Genomic DNA, 20503 nt, shown 5'->3' on the forward strand with positions numbered 1-20503 from the left:
CGCCATCTCAATTAGCCCTGTGGCAGAAGAAAGGCAGGACTATAGGCAGCCATGTTACAATCCCTGACTAAAGATAATGATTAAATTTTTCGTCATTGTAGAATCTTCCATTTTAGGATCTTAAAGCATGAATGAAGTAGCCTCCCACCAACCCTATGAGGTAGGAAGGCATTTACCAGTTATGTAGATGGGGAAAACAAGGTAAGATTTTTTTGGGGGGAGATGCGATTTTTTGAGTGTCCAACTTGAAAGAGCTTGAAAAGGTCTGATTGTCAAAGGGTGGGTGCGCAGCACTTGCTGAAAGCCAGGTCCCTTTCAAGTCGGGTACCCAAATTCAAGAGACTTTTGAAAATCTTGGACTTACCCAAGATCATACAGTGATTCAGTGGCAGGAATGAAAACCTGATCTCGATCCTCATTCCTGTGCTTTTTCCATCACCCTATATGCTTCCTCTTTTTAATTCAAATAAGACTAATATGAACCAAAGTACACAATCTTTTGCCATGTTCTTTGAATCCTAGTCTGTCCCCCTGGCACATTATGTTGTCTGTTTACTGCACCCAGCACTGCTTGCTTCTCTTGGAGAGGAAGGCCTATGTGTGAGTGAATGGATTCAGTGTGGCAGTGGGTCTGGCAGCATGAGGTGGGGGGGTGTAATTCATATAACCAAATGTTATTCCCAGTGTTGGACTGATACTGTCAATGGAACTGGCAGCTGGTAGAAACATAAATCCTGTGTTAACTTCAATTTTCATGAGAAAGACAGAAAAATAGTATAATTGATTAATGGAACAGGACAAAATCAGTTAAGGGTTCATTTAATCTTCGATTTTTAAGGAGGAATTATAATCAGTGGAGAGCAAGAAATAAAAACGACATTAAAATACTTGAGTAGTATCCTGTCAGCTAAGTTTATTAGTATTCTGCCATGAAGTCTGGAGCAATAAAAGTTACTGCAAAGTCCAACGCAAAACTCTCTGGTGTTGGAACAGTCCCATTCTGTGAATCCTGATTGTTTTTCCCATCAAACCCTATGGCTATATTCCAAAAAGGGATGGATAATTTTATGGCTATTAATAATATTTCTATTTACACCTATGGTAATATATATCCTCACTGAAGCAGGAGAGTTTGAGTTGGTCATTAGCAGGAGTCAGGAAGGAATTTTGCTCCCAAAGTAAGGTACCACACCACTGGCCAGTTGTATATTTATTTATAGGTATCTATATGGGGATCACCACCATAGATTTTTGAATACCTCACAAACATTAACAAATTAAGCCTCAACATCCCTATGAGGTAGAGAAGCGTTATTATCCTCCATTTTACAAATGGGGAAACACAGGCACAGAGAGTTAAAATGACTAGGCCAAGGACAGGAAGTCCCTGGCCAGTGTCAGGAATGAAAACCAGATTTCTCAGCCCCCAACCACAATTCCTCCATTTTGTGCTGTTGTGCCTTTCTCTGAGACTTCAACACTTAGCTACTGCCAGAAGTGCAATACTGGACTAGAGAAACCAAGGTCTGACATGCAATAGCAAATGCTGTGTATGTTCCTACATTTCTATCACTGAATCCTGGCTCCATTCTTTACAGCTGTCCTATAAAAACTCAGTCTAATTTGAAAGTCCCCAGACAACCTGCTGTCATTACTAGCCTTATGACACCTGATAAAATTTTTAAATGAATGCTTGTTAAAGATAATGCCATATATAGTCTGTATTTTTGTCACACTTTAAAAAAAAACATATTTGATGCATTTTCCTGAAAACAGGAACTTTTTCAGCTTCAGTGCTGATTCCCCACCTCTGCTTGTGACATCATATTTGGTTGCTAGGGAGACTACTACTCTTGCTTCTAAATAAATCATATTTCTAAGTTCTACAAAGGGGCATCATCAGCTCATTGCCCTGTAGGAATAATTGCTCTCTAAAGTCCCTCCTGCCCCCCATTTTCCTGCAGCACACCTGCTTAGGATGGTTACCCTGCAACTCACCATCACTCTCTTTGCCCAGCTGTTCCATAAGCTTTATTAAAAAGGAAACAATAATGTACTTACACTAGTGGGGTATAAAAGTGGCAGAGGAAGCAGCAGAAGTGGAATGAGCACAACCAGCAGCAGGTTTCTGGCCCTGAGGAGCTCCTTCACCAGTGCCATAATGCTTCACTTCCTGGTGGCTCTCCTCCTTGGATTTGTCCTTGTTTTCCTCAGATGTTTCTACTTCAGCTCCAGGTCCTTCTTCAGCTTTGCCCTGATGTCTCCGAAAGGGTTCTGACTGTACTGTGTCAACTCCTTTCCCCACCTTCCTGCCCCTAAAATTTCTTTGTTAATATATTTATTCTTTTTTTTCTGTTATATTTTAAAGAAACGCTATCAAATTTGCTAACCTTTTTATCAGGTTTATGTAGGACTTACTAGCATATCCTTATGATTGTCACACCATAACCTACAGAGGTTTGCAAGCTGGAACATAGTGGTCTTTTTCGGTATTGGTGTTTTTATTCAGAATCAGGGAAGTTGCTGCATTGCCTTCTCATCCCTGTTTTATAAAGCCTCTGTTCCTTCCATCATCTGGTTTTCAGTGGTGTAAGTCTTGCTTTTGGTAGACCAAATCTGATACCTTCATAGCCACCCACAGTATGCTCTAAAGCCTCTCTTCAGTAATACTATAGCCTGAGTTTTCCAACACTGGATTTCTTTTCTTCCTGGGAAATTGTTAGTAGCAACAGTTTACAGTTTAAATTACTGAAGGAAAGATGTAGTAGTCTTTCTTAAAGTCTTCCTGCTTTTAATGATGTGCTTTGTTCAGATTTCTTCTTTATAATTTTCTTTTTGACTTTGAATTTACCTTTCCCCTACTTTTTCTTCAGCCTGGAATTCGCAGGGCAGCAGTTCTTGAAAAGATTATCCTCGGTCTCAAGATAAAAAAAAACTTGTTAAAAAGGCTCGTCCAACTATAATTCGCCAGTAAGGAGGATGGAAAATGGTAGAGCCTCCGCCCACCATCCAAAAGCCAATCAGGATGCTTGAGAAGACAAACAACCTCCTCTCACAAAGAAAGGCCTTTTTTTAGTTGCTGAACAGTGTGATTATTTCAAGGCCTAGGACCTGCTGATAAAAAAACAAACATTGTTTTCTGTAGAACATACTTTCTCTTTCATGATCATTGTTGCTTCATCATGGGGGCTATTAATTTATAAGGGATGTGCTGCAATCTGTGCCACACTAACATCAGCCAGACTCCATGGAAATTAGATGGAAATTCAGAACCTAATGCTCCCCAGCCACAGGGTTCTAATGGCTTAGCATCAGGAGCACCTGTTAGGCTACAGATATTCAGGCCTGTCTGTAAAGGCCTATACTCTAAGAATTTAGGTGTATTCTTATCACTTGGCTAGTTATAGAGATATAAAAGAAAGAATCAAAATCACTGTCTGCTGGTGTAAGAGCCTTCTTTTACTGTGACAGTCTGAGGCCTGTTCTTAGGCTAAGGCCTTTGGCTAAACAGCAGAGGCAGCCATAAGCTGGGAAGCGAACAGTCACATCCTCACATTCCAAACTAGTCACATTGAAATAAGGTGCTATTGGGCTGTTAGGAATACAATTCTGTCCTGATAGTGCCTATCACCTCCAGAGAAAGGGAAGTGCCTAGAAAATGTAAAAGGAAACTTAGTTTGATAGCATCCTGTCTGGCAAGAACTCACTTACCAATAGCTGGGATGTGAAATCCTCATTTCTGTGTTTGTTCTGTCACTGTAGTCCCCATTTCCCTATTGTTTGTCTGCATAATCTCTGTCTGGTTCTGTGATTGTTCCTGTCTGCTGTATAATTAATTTTTCTGGGTGTAAACTAATTAAGGTGGTGGGATATAATTGGTTAAATAATCATGTTACAATATGTTAGGATTGGTTAGTTAAATTTCAGTAAAATGATAGGTTAAGGTATAGCTAAGCAGAACTCAAGTTTTACTGTATCGTCTGCAATCAATCAGGAAGTGAGTGGGGAGTGGGAAATGGGAACAGAGAATGGGGGTGGGGAAATTGGAATCATGTTTTGCTAAGGGGGGATGGGAACAGGGACACAGGTGAGGCTCTGTGGTGTCAGAGCTGGGAAGGGGGACACTAAGGAAGAAAACTGGAATCATGCTTGCTGGAAGTTCACCCCAATAAACATCTAATTGTTTGGACTTTGGGTATTGTTGCTCTCTGTTCATGCGAGAAGGATCAGGGAAGTAAGTGGGTGAAGGAATAAGCCCCCTAACAGCACCTCTATTAGCTCATCCTTTTAGCGTTGAGCTTGATATCATTACTGAGGAATGGGCTGACAGTACTTGAAATGTAAGAGGAATGTTGAATCCACTGGCCTGCTGCATCCATAGGCTGCAGGGATCCATTAGGGTGTACATCTCAAGCATCCAGAATTTCCTGGGGAACCACACAGTAGATACAGGTTTTTTGGGGGGGTCATGTTCCAAAACAGGTTCAAATCGTCCAACATCTGCTCCATCCACCCTGGACACCAGTCAGTCCTGCTGACAGCCCGAGAAAAAGCTTTGCTGTACAGGCTGAGCCCAGACAGCTGTGTGTGCACCTCGACTGGTGGCTGCAGCAGGGCTGGCTGGATGTCAGCACCTGCTCACAGGCCAAAGGGCTGGCTCAGCCCAACCAATAGCAAAGAAAAAATATTCCTCCTCCTGTGCTCTCCCATTACCACCCATAGGCTTGGAATTACTCATTTTCCCACAGCTGCAGTCCCCTACCACTAATGTCTGAGAGGCTAGTGAATAAGGGAATTGGAGCTGAAGGATAGAGATGGGGAAAGTGGCAGCAATGAAGAGAGATGGACTCATGAAAGGAGACGGGAGGCAAAGAAAGGATATTTGGGTGTAAGAGGAAAAAATGAAGTCTGTCCCTTTGCCCCTCTTTGAGGTCATTATTATCCCTTATTGACCCCACACTGTAGAACTGGGAATCTGAGAGCTATGCACAGTCTGGTCAAGAATTAAAAACACAGAGTCATGTTCTCCATTGCCTTGCATCTTGTCAACGATACCTATGCAAAGTGGATGTAAAAAGCCACCATTCTGACATGGCAGAAGGTAAGCGACTGCACAAAATGCAGGACAGTGGAGAATATGGCCTACAGAAGCAGTCTTCTGGGGGGTAAATCCAGAATTATAAGTGATGCTGCAGTGAAATATTCACTTCTTGCTGCTGTGGCCCATGTGCTAAGGAGGAGACATCTGAAGTTGCCATAAGTGTTTTTTAATTCCACTGGACCATGAAGCTACCACAAAGGAGCAGTGTTGCAATCCATGACAGTTTGTTTTTGTATGACTGAGGGTATGGCATAGAACTATCTTAAGGACAATGGGTCTTTGTTGCACTAGAGAAGCAATGAGTTTTGTGAAAGTCACAGTCAGTGGGTATGAGATTGAGGTAGGGAGAGCCAAAAAATTCCAGGCTTTAACCAAAGAGCTCGGGAATAAAGATGACAATAGTGCTTACTTCTCTCCCTGGAAGATCAGACAATCTGTGCATGTGTCTGAGTGAATCTAGGAGAGATACTGTGCTGGGAGGGTTCTCCTGAGTCAGTGCTCCACTGCACAGAGCTCCATGCCCTGCCCTCTCTCCTAGCTGAAGGAAACTCTTCTTCTTATCTCTTACCTCCCTCCTTCCAAAACGAGGGACCATATCCCCTTCTCTGTTCTACCCTGGCTCCTATGCATAGCTCTGTATCCTCTGCCTGGAGGAATGAGAGAGACCCCATGGGACTATTGATCCATTTGCTCAGTGCTTTCCCCTTTGCCAGAGTGGGGAGTGCCTCTGCACGGCCAGAGAACTGTGAGTGCCAAATGTCTTGCACTGAACAATAGGGTCTTTGATGCCAACAGGCCACAAACATCCATTTTTGGTGAAACATTGTGGACTGCTGAAAACTTGTGTGGCCAATCACTTGATTATTCTTAATGTAAGGGGAAAGAGATCCAGCCACCAGAATTATCCTGATGTCCTGGCAGTGTGGTTATCAAAGCTGGTTGAAACATTTCCCACAGAGTAATTTTCCATCAGAAAATGCAGTTTGATTGAAATCAAAACATTTGGTCGAAACGTGTCGATTTCAAAGTTTAGTTTCAATAAGGCAAAAACAGTTTTGTTTCATTTTTTGCTATTATGTTAATTTTAATATTTTATATCAATATATTATATTTAATATTTTATAATACAATGATGCAACATGAAAATGAAATATTGTTTACCTTTTTGAAACAATTAAAAATGAAAATGAGTTTCAAAGTGTTGACATTTCCTGTTGAACAGAAATCCCGTTTCCTGCCCATCTCTAATAGTTATGCTTTGTGGGGATGGAGCTCCACAGATTGAAAGATATCCAGGGACTGAGAGCATGCTGCAGGGTAGTTAAATAGCAAATCAGCTCCTGAAATAAAGGCATGTTACATCTGCAAGTTGCCACATATCCTCAGTGGAGTTACTTCCTTTAACAAATACACCAAACAGTCAAATAGTTCTCGGTTATAGTTTTATTATTTCATTAATGATTCTGTATTAAATAAACTTGGGCAATCTGAGTGACACAATAGTATTTCTCTTTTGTTACATTATCCACAGAAACTGGGCCAAAAGGGAGGGGAAAACAAACTTGAGAAGACTTAATTTAACAGTGAAGAAATAAAGATAATCTGTAAAGTACAGTAATCCACGGGGAATGGTAGGATGTTCTGAGCAATGTTTGTACAGATAATTTTCTGAGGGGCTTATGATGCTCACTGGCAGATGAACCTTGTATGCATTATAATATCACCTGATGTGAGGGAGACCTCTCTGTGTAGTCAATTATACTTAAAACTTACTGCCTCAGTCCTGGTTGTTGTCACAGTAGGGAAGAACCACTGGACTATGGAGGGAGCTCCTGAATGCTCTAGTTCCAGTCTCTCCCAGCAGATGTCACTCTAGGAAATGGAATAGGAGCACAGAGTAAAAACAGGGTGATCACTCATGGTAATTACCCTCCGTGAGCAAATTAATTATACAACAGGGTAATTTTAAAAAGGAAAAAAAGCGATGGTTTGTGTTTGCTTTTAAGAAATAAGGCATATATGGGCGCTCCCCTCTACTCCCGTTCCATGCCGCTCTGGAAAAAAAGAGTAATCCGCAAGTTTGTGAAATAGGTGAGGGTGGTTTCCCAGAACGGTGCAGAAGAGACATTACATGTGGGACATCTGCTGGCCTACTTGTGGTGGTGGGAGTTTGGGAAAGGGCATTCTGGAAGACTGACATCCTTTTTGGGGAAGCGTTAATTAATAAAGGTTGTAGCATATGGCAGTTTGGCTAGCAATGAGTTGCATTGCTCCGGGCACAGGAGTGGAAGGTATGTATTGCTTTTCATTTGGAAAGTTTCTGTTAGATGTGTTAAGTGTAGGCCAGCTGTGGTGTTTTTGTGTCTAAATACTCTTTCACACACAAATACAATTAGCTACACCTGTTGTTAAAGATGCCTCACACTTTCCATTATAAAACCCTATTTTCAGTTGTTTATAACTTTGCAAAACTCTAAAGAGCACCAGCTACTCTAAACAGCACCAGCAGGTGAAGGTCCCACAGTGGCCATACACCAGCTGAGGACTGCCAGAGCATATTGTCCTCTGATAACTCCCCCTGCTTGCCCTAGACTGTCCCCAACACCCTGTCTGCAGTGGAAGCTGCACAGAGGGAAGTGTAGGAGGTGGCTCTGCTGGCTCCACATTTAATGGGAAATCATCCACCTAGTGGAATATCCCCACAATAAGGGACTTGCAGGAGATTTCTGCTCTTTTTTGTACGGCCTGAGTGATACAAAAGGAGCAGGGTGGGACACAGAGTCTGGCCCTTAAAATCCAAACTATTTCCCTCGCCGGTTTTAGTTTGGGCCTGTCTCTATTTATAAAGTTTAGAAAATTAAGTAAAGTGGATGATTAAAGAGAGAAAGACTGAGTGTAGTGCGTGAGAGTAAGTGAGAGAGGGCACAGGTGCAAATATTAAGGGGGTAACAGCTTTTTAGAAGTGCTCAGAAACTATAGTGAGACATGTTAGAAATACCTAACATAGGTAGATAAACAGCATTAGTATAACCTGTTTTAAACCTTAAGACATTGTCACTAGAACAGGTTGAACTGTTCATTGCAAATAATTTATCAGATGAATACCTTTCCTCTGCCCATGAATTATCCATAAAAGTCTTGATTTTTACACCCTTCACAAAGATCAGGGATGTTCTGAACCAGGAGATTGGTTCAGCCACTTCGAGTTATAGGGACAAGCTGAAAAGTGTAATTGTTACATTAATCTAGGCTCTGATCCTGCTGTTGACACCACATGGACAGATAGTTGCAGGCTCAGAGCCATGTGCAAATAATGGAAGGACCTTTATAGACTGGCTGTGAGAGCTCTTCTGGGGAGAATGCACACACAAATAACAGTGTGTCCTTCCACAAACAAATATTCTTGTGAATAAAAACTGGCTCAACCCAATGTATGTGAACGAGAGATTAAAATAGGTTGCCAATACCTGGGAAGCGAGTCAGTTAGTTTGAGTTACAAGAATATTGCTGATTTTACTCTTCCCATAGTCTCCAAGCTCTAACTGCCAGGAAGCGTCTTCATTTTATAGTGAGCTTGTGTCTCACTCTCTCTCTCTTTTTACACCCCATTAGGTGGCAGCAAAACTCCTATCTTTTTTCTAGCCAGGAAGGTAGGATTCCTCAGCACACTCTCCTTCTGAGCTTGCTTTGCAAACTAGTTAGCAGAGTAAACTCCCCTCCACCCCCAAGACAGCTCAGGCCCAAATTATCCCAGACATAAAGCCATTAACTTTGTTGATATTACACCAGGGATGGACTTGTTTAATGGGACTTTGAAATATCTACTACTTTCCAAAACAGGAAATGGGTTTCTAAACCTTCACCCAAAACTTGCCAGATGAGCGTGCCCTTCCTCCATCCTTTGGGAATAACTTTAAAAATATATATATTCCCTTCACCCTCAGTAACAGAACATTCTTCTTTGCCCATGTGAGAATGGATGCCAGGGACTGAAGCAGACAAGATGTTTTTCCAGTTAAACATGTTTCTATAACAATATCTCACTAGGGGGAGCTAGAGAATAAAGAATCCTTAACTTAAATCCTTAAATTTGTTAGTCTCTAAGGTGCCACAAGTACTCCTTTTCTTTTTATGGATACAGACTAACACGGCTGCTACTCTGAAACCTTAACTATGCGTAGACTTAAATTGTTTACAGAATAAAGTGGTGGACATGCTATGTGTCCCCTTATCAGCAGAGCTTGTTGCATTCTTGGTGTATAAACTCCTTCAGTGCAATGGCTTTTTGCTGTATGAGAACATCAAGTCATGCTTCAGGGCCTTGTAGAGACTGATGAAGGATTCGGCCCAAGAGTTCTTCTGGTGCTTCGAAGATCGAGCTGCCCTGTAGGCTGTGTAGACCATGGTCAAGACTGTCCTTTCAAAATCTTCTTTCTTTAGTTCCCTCGGGTAGTCAGACAGCCTGGCACTCAGCCGACGAATCTCTGTGATGCTTTTGGGGATAATGTCATTGCAGACAGTGTCAAATTCTTTGGCCTTCCTCAACGAAGCCAGCTCCTCATCTTTAATGGAGATCCTCAGACCTTTGTCAATTTCAATCTCAGCTAAAAGAAACTGGTACAAAATCAGAACACAGAAAGCTATTTATCCTCTGAGAGTCTATATATAGAGTAAACATTAATTTAGAGCTTGTTCTTATTTCTTTTCTTTGGTAAAATGTAAGCAAAGAGCTAAGCCAGGATAGAGTAAAAAGACACTGTTCAAGTTGCCCTCTAAAATTCCACCACTGCACCTTAATTCCTGCCCTTCCAGTTCTGGGCCCACTACACTGCCTTACCAACACATATTAATACTGGCCTACGATACCCTTCCTTCTATAGTTCAGGATCTTATCTAGTCAGGCTGAACTGTGGCAAATCATGCAGTGGCTTTGTAATCTATACTAGGGTCAAAGCAACAGAATCAATTTCAAATGTGACCCGAACAGAGGATTTGAGCCTGCTCTGTACAGGTGAAATAGTCATGCTGTCCCGGGAGATTTGTTTTTCATTTTGATTCCTTGGCACTGCCAGGCATGGTGCTGTGCTACTAAGCATTGATTCGTTTGACACTGATGCTTTGGCTCAAGGAATCAAAATGGCACTATATGGTTATCAGTTAGGGGGCAGAGAATGGGGTATGTTCAGTGGGGGCATTGGCTCTGGATCTTGCCTTCCCTGTTGGTCCAACAGAAGTCACATCTACTGAACTCCAGGTGCCAATGTGAGGCTTACCTATGGGCTGAGGGGACTTAAATTCTTGGGAAGTTTTGTTTGTTTGTTTTAAATCAGGAGTTCACTTTGAATTGAGAGTTTCTCAAATGTAGGTATATTTTAATTTGTTGAATGTACATGTACCTAGAATCTGAAATAGAGATATTTTATACTTTAAAAAGTATATACGTCTCCAGTCTCTCTCCGTTTGGTACCAACAGTGGGCTACTAACCGTAAGAGACTGCACATGGTCAGTAATTCAGGTTTGAGGCTGGGGCAGAGCTCAGAGATAGGGTGAAATGGGGAGGCTGTGATGAATGGGAAACAATGACACTATTCCAATATAGAGACTGAAGGGTGCCCATTGCCCCCATATACTGAACCTCAAAAAGCATGTTCACATCGTCCAGCGAGTTCTGCAGCACCGGGTTCACGAGGGCTGATGATGACCATCTCTTAAACCGCTGAGCAGATGGGAAAAGCATGGCTGGAAAAAAAATCAACGGGAAGAGAGAGTTAAGCGAGTAGCACACACTAAGGGAGCCAAGGACATTTCAGTATCAGCTTTAACCAAAGTACAGTCTGTTGCAGAAAATATATTGTAGGGAACAATTTTCTACTGGGCAAAGAAATTGACTACTTGGGTTGTAAGCTTTTATTTCGAGTACAAGCTCTTTGGGGTAGGGGCCATCTTGTTGTTCTGTGTCTGTACAGTGCAACCACAATGGCATCCTGAGTCCAAGACTGGGGCTCCTAAGCACTGCGACAATACAACTACAAATAATATGACCTAGACGTTTTCTCTCTGATTCAGGATCAGAAAGGAGCCTCAGTTTGGGAATCTAATACTGTCACAGGGAAAGGACACGTCACCAGTGGTGAGCTGGAGCTGGTTCACACTGGGTCACACGAACCGGTTGTTAAATTTTGAAGCAGTTTTAAAACCGGTTGTTAACCCGCTTCCCTGCAGGGGGCACTGAGGCTTTGATGCACTCTGGCCGAGAAGTGGTGTAATTCCTCCTCCGGCTGCTGGGGGCGCTACGCTGTGGGAGCCATGTGGGCTGCCGCATGGCCCTGGGCACGAGTCCTGGTGCTGCTGCTGCTCCCCCAACCCCTGGCCCTGGGGCTCCCGCTGCTGCCTGGTGGGTCCCCGGCTGCTCTGCTGGGCCTAGGCTGCGTTCTGCTGCTCCGAGCCGCTCTCCCCGTGAGCACCCAGCACCCTGCCTGCACCAGCCCCTGTCTCCAGCCACCCCCTGTCTCCAGCCACCCCCACACCCCGTGCCTGCAGCCAGCTCCTGCCGCACGCACCCCCTGCCCTGCCCGCAGCCAGCCCCTGTCTCCAACCACCCCCGCCCTGCCCGCACCAGTCCCTACTGCACCCTCTGCTCTGCCTGCAGCCAGCCCGTCTCCAGCCACCCCCTGCCCTGCCTGCAGCCAGCCCCAGCCGTACTCCCGGCACCCCCTGCCCTGCCTGCAGCCAGCCCCTGTCTCCAGCCACCCCTGCACCCCCTGCCCGCAACCAGCCCGTCTCTAGCCACCCCCGCACCCCTTGCCCGCAGTCAGCCCTGCACCCCCCTGCCCTGCCTGCAGCCAGCCCCTGCCTCCAGTCAGCCTCTGCCCTGTCTCCAGCCAGCCCCACACCCCCTTGCCTCCAGCCAACCCTGCACCCTCCTGTCTCCAGCCAGCTCCGCATCCCCTGCCCTGCCCACAGCCAGCCCTGCACCCCCTGCCTCCAGCTAGCCCTGCCCCACGCCCCTGTCTGCAGCTGGCCCCACGTCCACTGGTGCCCTGCAGTTCCCAGGGCAGTAACCCTGCACACCTGCTTCAATGAAGGGGGCAGGGAGTAGCTGGGACCCACACATTGCACACTCTAGGGTGACCAGACAGCAAGTGTGAAAAATCAGGATGGGGGGGGGAATAGGCACCTATATAAGAAAAAGACCCCAAAATCGGGATTGTCCCTATAAAATCGGGACATCTGGTCACCCTAGCACACCCCCAGGGAGTGGCGGGGACCCACACATGTGAAACGGAGCTCATTTCTAGTTCAGGCCCATCTTTTTAAAAAAGAACTTTAGGCAGGGTTAACACACACCCATATTTTCCCGGACAGGTCAGGCTTTTTGGTTCTTAAATCGCCGTCTGAGAGGAAAATATGGACGGGAAAATATGGACGTATGGTAACCCTACTGGTACAAAAAATACATATTGGGGCACATCCCTTACATCAGAACTTTTTATAGGGAACCGGTTGTTAAGATTTTGGCAGCTCATTACTGCACATCACCCTGTTCGGAGCCTACACATATAGTCAGGAAGTCACTCAACCCTTGTGTTGCTCAGATTCCACCTAGGATAACTGTAAGGGTAGGTCACATGGTTTCCTTGCAGGCTACCACTGAGTCTATTGGGGTGCTGACAAACAGTGTGGTTAGCACTCACGCCTCTGCAGACCAGAGAGCCACGTCTATGATATATCCAGGCTTGGAAGGATTGGATTTCACCGTACGCACACAACTGACAAAAAATATTTCCATCAACAGCAATCAAAACGTACAGACAGATGAAGTTAGAAAAATGCTGCTTTGAGAACTTATTCCAGTTTGATTTCAGGATATTTACATTGTATATTTTGACATACGATCTTAACAATTTGTGTTTTAACAGTTACAAAGCTTTAACTTTTTGAATCTCCATTTCTGTCATGTATTATTTTCTGATTCCCCCCTTTGTCTGACCCCCACACCCTGGTGGTAAAGTCCTGCAAATGTAAAAATTAAAAATCAAGAAAAAAAATTAAAATCTATAATTTCCCACAATTGTGAACATTTAAATCAATATATTATTTTTTTAAAAAATGTTTAAACGTAAACATTGATATTATCTCTCAACACTATAAAAAATAAAAATTGAATTCTGCCAAGCCTACATATATCTAATATGGACTTATCCATGGATAAGTCTGCTTAGTAAACAAAACTTTAATCACTGGGCAATTAAAATGTTAATGGCCACGCAGCTAGCAGAGATCCAGTCAAAATAATGAAGATTCATTTATAACTTTTTAGGCATTCTTTCCATGGCAGCTGTCCCATGCATAGAAACATCTACACAGGTGTGAAATTTTGTATTCATGAGTTTTCCCTATGTTGTGGAACAGGTGACCCAAGTATCTTAAGACATTGCTATAATACTTAAAAACACAGCTGGATGGATGTTTTATCTTTTAGTTTTCAAGTTTCCAGGGGAAACTAAAATCTTCTCCTAGTCTATTATAAGCATATATATTTTTCAGACTTATCACTACCTGCAATTCAAAGTTAGAGGGGGATAGAAAATAGATTGGAATTCTGGACAGATCCATAACTATTGAATCACTTCCATGTCTCTGTAATAGTGCCTTACATCTATAACTATCTCCCAGGCACTATACCAATTATGTATATATAGACCTCACTTATCCCACACAGAAATGCAACAACTATTTAACAGGAACACTGTACAACAGCTTTTGATAAAGGAAGTGAAGGATGATATTGCCAGCTGAAAGTGCACAGGGAGAATTTAGGTGGGTGGATTATTACATTGGAATCTAGCTAAGAATGATCAATACCTTTATTTTACAACTCATCCAGAAGACATCCCTTCCACAAGCAAGGCTCTCGATGTTAGGAAATTGGCACAGTGCTGATCTAAGGTATGTCTACACTTTGAACTAGGGGGTGTAATTCACAGCTTGGGGAGACATACCCATGCTAGCTCTGATCCAGCGAGCCCACTAAAAATAGAGTGTAGCTGCAGGGGTGGGGGCAGCAGGAGGGACTAGCTGCCCTGAAGGTGTGTATGTACGTAGGGTGGCTAGCCCCTCCACCTCTTGTGTCACGGTGGCTACATTCTATCTTTAAGCATGCTAGCTTGATCAGAGCAAGCATGGGTACATCTCTTCAAGCTGGAATTTTCACCCCCAGTTTGAAATGTAGACACACCCTTAGAAAAGTGCCTCTTACTGAATCACTAGCTGCACTTCCTGATGTTTTCCTATCCAACAACTGACCAGGATGACATTGCTTAGTAGGCTGTGAGATATAACGGGGCCAAGGCCTGAACATGATACATTTGCAAACAAGAGGCTTGTATATATTTAGAGACTGCAAATCACTCTATATGAGCCAGGTTGCATTAACTTTCTGAACTGTTCACCTGGCCCCAAATACAGATATTAAACCTTTGCTACAGTTCTTAGAAACATTTTTCTATCTTCATAAACTTTGTGTTCCTTTTTAATATTTTTATTTTTTCTTGCTCAGCATTTTAATTCAACCCCTAACCACGCACATCTTCGAACACACACACACACACACTTCAAATTCTCCTAACCCTAGTGATTTACATTTCCTTCAGGGTTTGTGTATGCATTTACAGAACGGGATTTCTGGTTTTATTTACTCAGTGTTTATGAGCTTGTAAATTTAGCACAAAAATCAAGATGGAGAAAGATTTGCAGACAGCCAGTCACAAGGAAGTCTGAATTTAATTATTATAAACTCATCTAGAAACTTTTCTGCTGACTTGACTTCCTCCTACACTTATAGCTTTGACATGAGTTACCTGTGCAGTATCAAAGAATAGCACAGGACCATTTGTGTCCATCTCTTTTCCAGTTTTTGCCCCAAAGGAGTTTCCTGTAGCATTACTAGGTATTTATATCATAGCAATGTGTATCATTTTATGATGATGATGCAGCTGATTCACATCATCCACAAAAATTGGGACCATCTGAGGGAAGGGGATTTCTGATCAATGCAGTCATATAATGCCTGATCCAACAATCATTTAAGTCAATGGAGACATTCTTATAGACTCTCCCCCTCCCCCATTTATATTATAGTGCCTAGAGACGATAGCCAAGACCTGGGCCCCATTGTGCTAGGCCCTATGCAAAACATAATAAGAGATAGTCCCTATCCTGAAAAACCTACAATTTAAATAGACAAGACAGACAAAGTGGCCAGGGGTATGACAGACCAACATAAGAGATTCCCAGATCACTTTTCAACAGTGCGTCTTGGGCAACATTCCCCTTCTCACCAAATGCAGGCTCTCATGTCCTAGGGTATCGGTGTGGGTGTGCATGGTCTTAGAAATTAGAGATGGAAGTGCCCTATTTGGTCACCCAATCCTTCCCACACAAGACTGTTTCATACAGAACATTTCCTAGTGCTTTATCTCATCTACTTCTAAAAAGACACAAGAGATGGAATTGCCACAGCTTCCCTCTGAGAACTATCCCACAAACTTTGATGAAGGCTGCTTCTGCATTAGTCTATTTGGTAACTGCGCTGCCAACTTGTAACTCATGGTGGGTCACCGTTGCTTAGATATTTAAATATACTGTACCACCAAGAGTTAAGCTTGCAATAGATTCTCTTTTAGTCATAGACTTTTATATTCAAAAGGTTTTCTTAAAGACTGTTTTCTTATTTCTAAAGGAGTGTCCTGGATTTCATTAGTATCATGATAAATATTTTTCTCCCTTTTCCAAAATTCCATTTAGGTTCACTTAAGAACTGGCCTGAACCGACAGATACTTTGTTTTTCTTTCAAATCCAGACTGCTGCTCGCCCTGTTTGCATCCCAGTAGTGATCTGAACACAAAATAAGTATTGAGCAAAATCACACAAATACAAAAATCATTCTCTTACTACCATCGTGAATCTTATCCATTTATTTCCCTTTCCTTCAGACAAGAAATCATACAAAACCCCAAGACTGACACTGGTGAGCACTATGCCAATGTATGTTTATTGCAGGGAGAACATGATACTGTTTCCAGTCTTCAGGGCTGCAAAATAAGAATCTAATCCAAATGAGATCATGACTCAGTGGTAGTTTTTCCCCATTCACTTCAATAGGCTTTGGATTATAAAACCCATGGACACTGACCCAATGGGAGTCATTCTTTTGAACCTCAGTGGGTTCTGGATCAGACCCTATCTCTCCGATATGGTGAAACAAGAAGGAAATATTTTATAGATAACTGTAATAGACAGCCACTATCCAAAAGCAGACTGGTTTCTGAAGTTTTCTCTTATACCAACTAATACAGAGAAATGTTATCTTATTTTTAATCTCATCTTGATAATATTCCTGAAACCAATGCATTTTATAAAGTCTTTTTGGGTAGTGCTGTTGTGTCCTTCCCCAAGACACACACTGAAAAGCACACTATCAGAGGCTTGTTCACCTGCCCATGTACCAATGTGCCATCATGTGTCATCATGTGTCATCAATGCCCCTCTGCCAAACTGGACAGTCTCTACGTAAAAGAATAAATGGACACAAATCAGACATCAAGAATTATAATATTCAAAAACCAGTTGGAGAACACTTTAATCTCTTTGGTCACTCGGTTACAGACCTAAAAGTGGCAATTCCTCAACAAAAAAACTTCAAAAGCAGACTCCAAGGAGAGACTGCTGAATTGGAATTAATTTGCAAACTGGATACAATTAACTTAGGCTTGAATAAAGACTGGGAGTGGATGGGTCATTACACAAAGTAAAACTATTTCCCCATGTTTATTCCCCCCCACACACACACACACACTGTTCCTCAGACGTTCTTGTCAACTGCTGGAAATGGCCCACCTTGATTATCACTACAAAAGGTTTTTTCCCCCCTGCTCTCCTGCTGATAATAGCTCACCTTACCTGATCACTCTGGTTACAGTGTGTATGACAACACCCATTGTTTCATGTTCTCTGTGTATATAAATCTCCCCACTGTATTTTCCACTGAATTCATCCGATTAAGTGAGCTGTAGCTCACGAAAGCTTATGCTCAAATAAATTTGTTAGTCTCTAAGGTGCCACAAGTACTCCTTTTCTTTTTACTGAAAAGCAGGAAGATCTTCTAGACTCTGAATAGTCTCATTTGTTCACTTTACTAAAAAATAAATTATAAGAAAAAAACATGAAGTGCCCAAATCAGCTCTTATTTATGATAGCCTCTGCTGGAGTAGAAAAGTCTTTAGGGTAGAAATTTATGGCCATGGGAGGTTATCACAAGCTCACTCTCTCAGAGGGGCTATAGTGAGCCAGGGAGCACCTTGGCAACTGCCACAGTAGGGAGTACCCAACAGAAACAGATCTGTTTTCCCAGTCATAAACCCAAAGGAGGCCAGAAGGAGAAACACCACATGCTCTTCTTGGAGGTGATTTCTCCAGTAGAGCACAGTGTTTTTTGCTGTTACAGGGGGAGGATGTCTGCAACATCATTCACCAACTTGAACAGAACTGGCCCAAAGTTGGGACAGCTTTCCATGCCTCCCTGTTCTCCCCCTCTAACTCAGAGGAGCGGTAACAGTTCTGCCTAAATCCTGTTGGAATGCTCCAAGGAGATAAAATTCCAGGTAGCACTTTAGCATTCGAGTTTGGTTAGATAAAGCAGCTTTCCTACTGCCATTGTCCTAAAGCTGCAACTCTCTACATGTTTCTCAAGGAGGTTTCCTTAGTGCTAACAGCTGAAGATAAATCAGGACTACTTCTAAAGTCACTCCAGACTCCTGGTGACGAACAGGAGGCGGCTCATGCAAAATATATGTTTGCTTACCTTAAGACACCCCACATTCCATGCACACACCTGAGCTAGAGTATTATCTCTGATTGTCCATCCATGTCCCCATGTGGTCCCAATGGCAACAACTGACTACCCTAGTTTCCCTCCTCTAGTCCCCACTAGGAAAGTTGTACTTCGGCTCTACCTCTGGGCCTCCTTGTACCTGTAGCAATGGATTGCCAGAGCCTCACAAACGGATGTGGCCAGCAGTGGCCAAGAGTACACAGAGTTGGGCTGAGCTGGTCAGGGTTTGGGTGGAAGCTGGATGGAGTCCCCCAGGAGTTAATTTGTAGTCCTTCAAAACCTAGGGCCAGCACTGGTAGTGGGAAAGTGCATGCCTGGTTACAGGTGCCTGATGAGCTCTTCCATGTTTTATTGTTTGCTTGAAGTTGTGGCTTTTTGCTGTTTCTGGCTGTCACCATGTACAGGGCCATAAATAGAAGGCCAGATCCTGGGCCTTGTTCTGTCTGCTTACTGCTCTGGTAGTGCAAGACCTGTGGAAAGTCAGCTTAACTGGGTATTTGGAAATTTCGCTGGGATCATGGAATCTCCAGGTGGCATAGAATGTAGCTGCCTCTACACCAACCCTCTACCAACCCCAGTACAGGGGGGTGCCAGGGCATAGCCTTAACAGTGCTGCTGCAGCTCTGGGTCACCGACAGCTAGAATGGCTTCTTGGGAGCTGTTGCTCCTGGGTGCATATTCTGGCAGCCCTGAGGGCTGTTGTAACTTGCAATGAGGACTGTCAGTCCTAGGATCTGGGGAAAAGGGGCACAAAGGTAGCTTAAAGCCACCATTGCCTCCTACCCTTGGGTTCTGTGCTGATTACAGCTCAGCCAATCCTGAGTTCTGAGCTCAGAAAGGTTATTTTATTTCCTGGAACAGAGTTACATTGCAAATCAGCATTTTTTTAATTTCAGGTAATCCCAAGCACTTGACAAAGCAAATGAATTGGATACTGGCAGTGCAGTGACTATGCAGGCAAATGCAGTAGCCATCATGAACCCAGTAAGAGCTCACAAAGAGCCTGGGAGAGTAAAACCTATTTGCTTGAGACGATTGCAGGGAAGTTCACTGAGATATTCTCTAGCTTCTTCAGAAGGGCCATTGGGAAGTCACCGGAAAAGTTCACAAGAGAATTTGCTTTAGTAGCTCCTCTGAGGTATCTCTAGTAGGTTCATCTCACAATTCCCACCCCACTAATACACTATACTATTGACATTAGAGATGAGCAGAAATTTTGCTGTGAGACTCAAATCCAGGACATGCTGCTTAAAGTTTTTATCTCACTGTCACCTTTGAATATGCCTGCCTTTGGGAATTTTGAGTCAGACCCATAATAGTTGATGTTTGAAAGTATTTTTGTTGCTGTTAGAGGAATAGTCATTGTAGTCCTTTTGTTGAGTTACTCCATTAATAGAATAACACCTGATCAGTCAGACCTGGATCCAGAGTTATTGCCACTTCAAGTTAACTGTGAAATATCTGCACCTCACAGCCCTGCAATTGCTCAATCAAGAGTCACTAGATGTTTTGCATCCCTGGGCAACTACCTAGTGTACATCTGTGGCTGAGCTTGCCCTGCACCTGGTCGCAGAAGGGCTGCCTCTTGCTGAGTAGAATGGTGTTGAGGGATGTTCAGCGGGCAGTGAAGGAAGTAATGAAATCCACCAAGCTTATGATGACTGGATCTGTATTAATAAGAGATGAGCAGACTTGTTTGCAATATTCCCATCCTTCCTTACTTCTTGACCAGCACTTCCATTGACCCCAGAAGGATGCATGTTCTACAGTCCCACAGGGTGTTTGGAAAGTGAATGCAGAACACATGCAATTGGCTGTCAGGCCAGGACCTGAACTTTGCCTGACCAGCATTACAATGGAGTGTGGTCAGGCATAGCTTCTTTTTAGTTCTTGCCATTTTGCCTTCTCAATCCAAAATCCCAAGTTAAAAATTATTTAATACTAACCCATCATGAAGAGAAATGGGGAGAGAAATTGCTAGAGAAGGGATACAAATAAGGGAAAGAAAGAAAAGATCATTTAGAATGAACCAGAAAGACAAGAAAATGCAGCATATTACTAAAGACCAGTTTCTGTAGCCCTTACATGGAATTGCACTAACTCACACAAGTAATTCCATTAAAGACAAGTGCTACACAAAGACCTGTAGAAACTGGCCTTCATGCAGTAAAGCCCCCATTTTGGGGGTATGAAGTCTTCATCCCCTATGAAGGAAAACAATAATTGCAAAAACAAAAACAGAAAAATCTAAATCAGTAATTAAAGAAACCAGAAGCAAATAGAATCTGTTGATCTAGCTTTTTATATAAATGCCCACCATCTTAGACTCAGCTCCCAAGAGTTAAAAACACAATTATCTTTTTTTCTGTTCTGTTGGCTAGAGGCAGGCCTAGAAGTTGGTTATTCTTTTTATTAATTAATATTATTTTCAATAAGATCCAAAAATGAAGCTGCCATATTGAAAGTCTGATTTTGTAGGTTAGGACACAGGAAATGCAACTGCCATGG

At 42.9% G+C, this 20503-nt stretch overlaps 2 protein-coding genes across 3 annotated transcripts in view; both read right to left on the reverse strand.

The window, feature by feature from the left end:
- Positions 1-2899, reverse strand: part of SLC13A4 (solute carrier family 13 member 4) — a 39540-nt gene extending 36641 nt beyond the window's left edge. Inside the window, exon 1 of one of the 2 annotated variants that reach the window (XM_084625083.1) lies at positions 2062-2899. In XM_084625083.1, coding sequence (XP_084481209.1) covers positions 2062-2160 — 99 coding nt within the window. In that variant the 5' untranslated portion in view covers positions 2161-2899. The remainder of the gene's footprint in view (positions 1-2061) is intronic. The other variant, XM_084625084.1, reaches the window with a different exon arrangement.
- A 3574-nt stretch (positions 2900-6473) lies between these two features.
- Positions 6474-20503, reverse strand: part of FAM180A (family with sequence similarity 180 member A) — a 33120-nt gene continuing 19090 nt past the window's right edge. Inside the window, exons 2-3 of the mRNA XM_084633626.1 lie at positions 10738-10841; positions 6474-9715 (exon numbers count right to left, since the gene is read on the reverse strand). Of these exons, the coding sequence (XP_084489752.1) occupies positions 9371-9715; positions 10738-10841 (449 nt within the window). The 3' untranslated portion in view covers positions 6474-9370. The remainder of the gene's footprint in view (positions 9716-10737; positions 10842-20503) is intronic.

The sequence above is a fragment of the Lepidochelys olivacea genome (genome assembly GCF_965140295.1).
Source record: "Lepidochelys olivacea isolate rLepOli2 genome assembly, chromosome: 1".
NCBI classification, from domain to species: domain Eukaryota; kingdom Metazoa; phylum Chordata; order Testudines; family Cheloniidae; genus Lepidochelys; species Lepidochelys olivacea.